This window comes from Monodon monoceros, unplaced genomic scaffold, assembly GCF_005190385.1.
Source record: "Monodon monoceros isolate NGI ecotype Baffin Bay Population unplaced genomic scaffold, NGI_Narwhal_1 Super_Scaffold_20, whole genome shotgun sequence".
Classification (NCBI taxonomy): domain Eukaryota; kingdom Metazoa; phylum Chordata; class Mammalia; order Artiodactyla; family Monodontidae; genus Monodon; species Monodon monoceros.
Genome location: NW_021703777.1, coordinates 42,667,653 through 42,673,782, shown reverse-complemented (window position 1 = coordinate 42,673,782; position 6,130 = coordinate 42,667,653). Strand labels below are relative to the sequence as shown.

The window sequence follows — 6,130 nt, the reverse complement described above, 5'->3', positions numbered from 1 at the left end:
AGGGAGGGAGGAAGGAAGGAAGGAGTGGGGGAAGGAAAGCATTCTAGAGATCATACAACCGAAACAGTATGCTGACTTCCTAAAACATAATGTAAATATATAACAAATGTAGGGACTCTTCAGTTGTACTAATAACATACAGAACACTAATTCTGCCACAGTATTAGAATGATTCTAGCTGTGTAATTCTATAATTTAATCTCTTAAAAAATACAGGTTATAGTCATGTATGTATGGGGGATGGGAATTTTACATTGGCATTAATTCCATCAAATAAAGAGGATCTAACAGATGATGTGGAGTTGAAAGAAACTCAGATATTCTTAATAATCTTTGTGAAACATGAAAAATGGGGAGATGAGAAAAAAAAAGGGGAGGGCAAAGATCTCTCAGGTTGTCTAAAGGAAAAAAGTTATATGCTGGTAACTATAGAGTTGACATCAAACCCCAGTTTAAAAAAATAATAAATATTATAAAGGATCATAGCAAGAATCAGAAGCAAAAGAGCAAATCATGTCACACTTACCTAATTTCCATGATCAAATAATTTTGGATCACTGGTTTGGTTGGATGGGGGAATACATAAATATACGTTCAGCAAACTATTAAACAAATTAAATTCAGCAAACTATTTAACAAAATTTATTAAATATCCTTCGAGTAAGATGGTAAACTGAGTTTATAGTATTGGTGGGCTCCTAGCTTTACTGTATTCATGTCAATTAACTGTGTAGAGTGTCAACCTAGACAACCAAGGCTCTCATGGAGTACCCCACTGAGATCTGAACAGTGGCTTGAACTAAGTGACAAAAATTCTGGAAGCAGCAAAGCCATCAAGAATAGGTACTATGAAAAATGATTAAGTCAGACTGTGTCAGGCACATGTAGAATCATATATTTGATGGAAAAGCAAATCAACTGATTGCACTAACAATTGATATTTACTAAGCTTAAAGTCCTGCATTTAAATAAAAACAAATTAAAAAACCATAAATCATGTCTATAGGTGAAGAGTGAAAATATTGGAATTTTAGTTAATAACACAATAAAAGTTTACTATCTTTTGTCTATATTTTTGAAATACAAAATCTTTGAAAACTGAAAGTTTTATGTTAAGTTTGTCACCAAAACCTGACCTGAACTAACTTGAGAGTATTTATGGTCTTTATTTATCCACTTGTAACAATTAATATTTCTGTAGCAGAATGTCTCAGTAATGAGCTGAGGAGATGATGCTTTACATGAAATATGATATATGGACTGTATCAGATTCCTAAAATCTGAAAAATTCTGAATTTTGAAACAATTTAACCCCAAGAGTTAGAATAAAAGGCTTTAGGATTATATAAGACAGAAGTGTGACCAAATTACTAAAAAACAAAGGAAACTTTGGTCAAAATAAAGGAAGCAACATTCTTCAATTATGGAAAAACGAATGACGACTTAACCTGCTGGGGCAACATGTAAAATATTCTAGCACTATAATCTAAGAAGAATGTTAGATTTACTTGGTATCTAACAAAATGCTTGGTACACGTTCGACACTAGATAAATATTTGTTGAATGAATGAAAGAATGAGTACAATGCATCATTCAAAAGCACAAATATATCAATTTATCCAAACTCAAAGACTTCTTATCGTCTATTCCCAACCTTCCATTCTGGTTTTAATCCCCAACTTCCAGACTATCTTTTTTTTTTTTTTTCTTTAAAAAGAACCTTTAATAAATGGTCCTGGGAGATAGCCTCATCCACCAGAGGGCAGACAACAGAAGCAAGAAGAACTACAATCCTGCAGCCTGTGGAACAAAAACCACATTCACAGAAAGATAGACAAGATAAAAAGGCAGAGGGCTATGTGCCAGATGAAGGAACAAGATAAAACCCCAGAAAAACAACTAAATGAAGTGGAGATAGGCAACCTTCCAGAAAAAGAATTCAGAATAATGATAGTGAAGATGATCCAGGACCTCGGAAAAAGAATGGAGGCAAAGATGGAGAAGCTGCAAGAAATGTTTAACAAAGACCTAGAAGAGTTAAAGAACAAACAAACAGAGATGAGCAATACAATAATTGAAATGAAAAATACACTGGAAGGAATCAATAGCAGAATAACTGAGGCAGAAGAATGGATAAGTGACCTGGAAGACAGAATGGTGGAATTCACTGCTGTGGAACAGAATAAAGAAAAAAGAATGAAAAGAAATGAAGACAGCCTAAGAGACCTCTGGGACAACATTAAATGCAACAATATTCACATTATAGGGGTCCCAGAAGGAGAAGAGAGAGAGAAAGGACCCAAGAAAATATTTGAACAGATTACAGTCAAAAACTTCCCTAACATGGGAAAGGAAATAGCCACCCAAGTCCAGGAAGTGCAGAGAGTCCCATACAGGATAAACCCAAGGAGAAATACACCAAGACACATAGTAATCAAATTGGCAAAAATTAAAGACAAAGAAAAATTATTGAAAGCAGCAAGGGAAAAATGACAAATAACATACAAAGGAACTCCCATAAGGTTAACAGCTGATTTCTCAGCAGAAACTCTACAAGCCAGAAGGGAGTGGCATGATATATTTAAAGTGATGAAAGGGAAGAACCTACAACCAAGATCACTCTACCCAGCAAGGATCTCATTCAGATTTGAAGGAGAAATCAAAAGCTTTACAGACAAGCAAAAGCTAAGAGAATTCAGCACCACCAAACCAGCTCTACAACAAATGCTAAAGAAACATCTCTAAGTGGGAAACACAAGAGATAAAAGGACCTACAAAAACAAACCCCAATGTGAATGGATTAAATGCTCCAACCAAAAGGCACAGCCTTGCTGAATGGATCAAAAACAAGACCCACATATATGCTGTCTACAAGAGACCCACTTCAGACCTAGGGACATATACAGACTGAAAGTGAGGGGATGGAAAAAGATATTCCATGCAAATGGAAATCAAAAGAAAGCTGGGGTAGCAATACTCATATCAGATAAAATAGACTTTAAAATAAAGAATGTTACAAGAGACAAGGAAGGACACTACGTAATGATAAAGGGATCAATCCAAGAAGAAGATATAACAATTATAAATATATATGCACCCAACGTAAGAGCACCTCAATACATAAGGCAACTGCTAACAGCTATAAAAGAGGAAATCGACAGTAACACAATAATAGTGGGTGACTTTAACACCTCACACCAATGGACAGATCATCCAAACAGAAAGTTAATAAGGAAACACAGCTTTAAATAGAGACAATACACAATAGACCAGATCGATTTAATTGATATTTATAGGACATTCCATCCAAAAACAGCAGATTACACTTTCTTCTCAAGTGTGCACGGAACATTCTTCAGGATAGATCACATCTTGGGTCACAAATCAAGCCTCAGTAAATTTAAGAAAATTGAAATCATATCAAGAATCTTTTCTGACCACAACACTATGAGATTAGAAATCAATTACAGGGAAAAAAAACGTAAGAAACACAAACACATGGAAAAATAAATAAATAAAAATAATAAATGGTCCTGGGACAGCTTACTATTAACACACACAAGAAAATAATAAAATTAATTCCTTGCTTTACCTTATTTACAAACATAAATTCCAGATGGACTAAAGGTAAAAATTTTTTAAACTTTCTGAAGACAATACAAAAGAACATCTTTATGACATCAGAGTAGGGAAAGATTAATTAAATAGGACACACAGTATAAACCACAACATCAAGATTGATCAAATGGACACCAAAAGACACTTATCCCCTGGACTTTGAAGGTCATATTTGCCCCTGACTATCCACAAACCACTGTTCTTGGCTGCCTCAGAGATTTTATTCATGATGCTTCATCTGTGGAAATACCCATTCCACCTAACTTCACCTGATGAATCCCTACTCATTTTCAAAGATAGAAGGCCTGTATTTTTGAAGAAGCATTCTCAAATTCCTCCAGGAAGAGTTAATCTCTCTTCCTCTATACACCCAAGAGTACTTGACACCTACCTATAAATGGCCCAGAGCACATTCTGGAATAAATTTTATTTTTGTATGTATCTTGTTTCCCAAACAAATTTTAGGTTTCTTAAGGGCAAAGGTTATAGTTTGTACCCACTCCCCAGTATCACCTAATGCCATTACTTGTGCGTATTTATAATTCAGAAATTATTGAATTAAGTCAAAATTAGTACGAGTGAAAGAAGCCCAAAACACTAAATTTTAATCATGAGAGTTAAAAGAATACAGAAAGTACTGACAAGAGTGCTGGAACCACTCTCTGTTTTTGCTAATACATCTTTAGTGCTAGCACTATACCCAACACTCAAAAAGTTGAAAATTATTGAACAAATGAACTAATGTCTAACTTGGGGGACAGAAAACTAAGATAATACATGAAAACAATTTAAAAACCTGTAAAGTAAAAGAATAGTGTTGTTATATGTTGTTCCAGAAGCAGAACTCTAGATCATGCATTAATTTAAACAGAGGCACAAATTTCATTAAATATAAGAACTTTCTATTAACCACAGTGGTTTGGTAATGAAAGAGGCTGCTTCATAAACCACCTGGTTCTCTCTACTTATGGTCCAAGCAAAGGGTAAATGATCTGTTGGGAATATTCCAGGAATATTTTCTTAAATTGCTTCTCCAAATGGCTGAACTCAGATGTTTATAAAACTACTTCCATCTCATAGAAGTAAGATCTAAAAATTTAGATGTTTTGGTATTTTAAACACCTAGCTAGAATCATATAACACTAAATATAGCTTGGCACTGAAAAATAAATATTAATCTCATCAGTTATTTCATCCTTAAAAAAAAAAGCCCATCAGACCTGAATAACCTAATGTCCTCTGAAGCTGAAATCAATGAAGTTCATGCACTTGTTCAAACAGAATGATGATCACGTTGACACACAATGAAAAGATTCTGTTATTATTACTAACAGTATTGTGTCTCTGAACCAAGCCTGCTCATTGTTGCATATGAAAAGGTTTTAAACTATTTTTCTTATATCGATACAACAGGAAATAGTGCTTATATATTAAAGAAATTATAAAGCTGGAGTAATTCTAGCCAAATTTCCAATAATAAAAAAGCCTCAAAAAGGCTTCCTTGGGACTTCCCCAGTAGCACAGTGGTTAAGACTCTGTGCTCTCAGTACAGGTGTCCCAGGTTCAATCCTGGTCAGGGAACTAGATCCCACATGCATGCTGCAACTATGAGTTCGCATGCCACAACTAAGGAGCCCATGTGCCTCAACTAAGGAGCCTGCGAGCCGCACCTAAGACCTGGCACAACTAACTAAATAAATATTTTTTTAAAAAAGGCTTCCTTGATAGGGAAAATGCATACACATATATGTGTGTATGTATTTATGTATGTATTTTATACATAAGCGTGTGTGTGTATCTCACCATTGCAGATGTCCATAACGCTTTATAACTTTCAAAGCACTTTCACATTTTCAAGAAATTAGATTAAATCAACTTTGAAGGCAGGAAAATACTTATTTATACCTAAAGCAACAGAGGATCTGAGGCATGTACCCCAGGCCTCAATGTTAGTAAATGTTAGCAAGACTTACTAATCCCCACTCTGTCCTCCCCTGGGTAAAAAACCTCAGAACAGAACGTGATGCCGTCCAAGTCAAAGGCTGAAGCATTGAGTGTGCTTATTAAAGTATGTGTACAGTGGACCTTAATTTTTATGTTACTTGAAAAGGGCCTCGTGTTAAACTGTGGCTTGAAGACATATTCTAACAATAGATAATCATTTATTAAGCACCCTACGTAATAGGAATTTGCATGAGACAATAATAATTCCTTCTTCAGCTGTAATGAGGGCTTTAGGTTCTTTTTGATTATTATTTCCCTCCCTTCCTTATATACACCTGAGCGGTCACTATTTTCCTAACACATCCCCACATACAAACCTCATCTCCTTCCTGAGGTCGCATCAAGGACACCCGGTCATACTGCCTCCGCAACAAAGCCCAGAGCGCATCCAGCCGACCCTAAAGGGAAACGTGATCTGTCAATACCTGGGGAATGTGCTCGGCCTCTGCTTGTTAAATAAATGAGCTAGAATGAAGAAGGTAAAGTCTTATTTTCTCCTCTCATTTTT

At 35.3% G+C, this 6,130-nt stretch overlaps 1 protein-coding gene across 3 annotated transcripts in view; it reads right to left on the bottom strand.

The window, feature by feature from the left end:
- The window catches only part of ANTXR2 (ANTXR cell adhesion molecule 2), a 163,347-nt gene that overhangs the window by 55,481 nt on the left and 101,736 nt on the right, over positions 1 to 6,130 (bottom strand). For 2 of the 3 annotated variants that reach the window (XM_029234733.1, XM_029234734.1), the window contains exon 16: positions 5,940 to 6,020. In XM_029234733.1, the coding sequence (XP_029090566.1) occupies positions 5,940 to 6,020 (81 nt within the window). Of the gene's footprint in view, positions 1 to 5,826; positions 6,021 to 6,130 lie in introns of those variants that run through there. The other variant, XM_029234732.1, reaches the window with a different exon arrangement.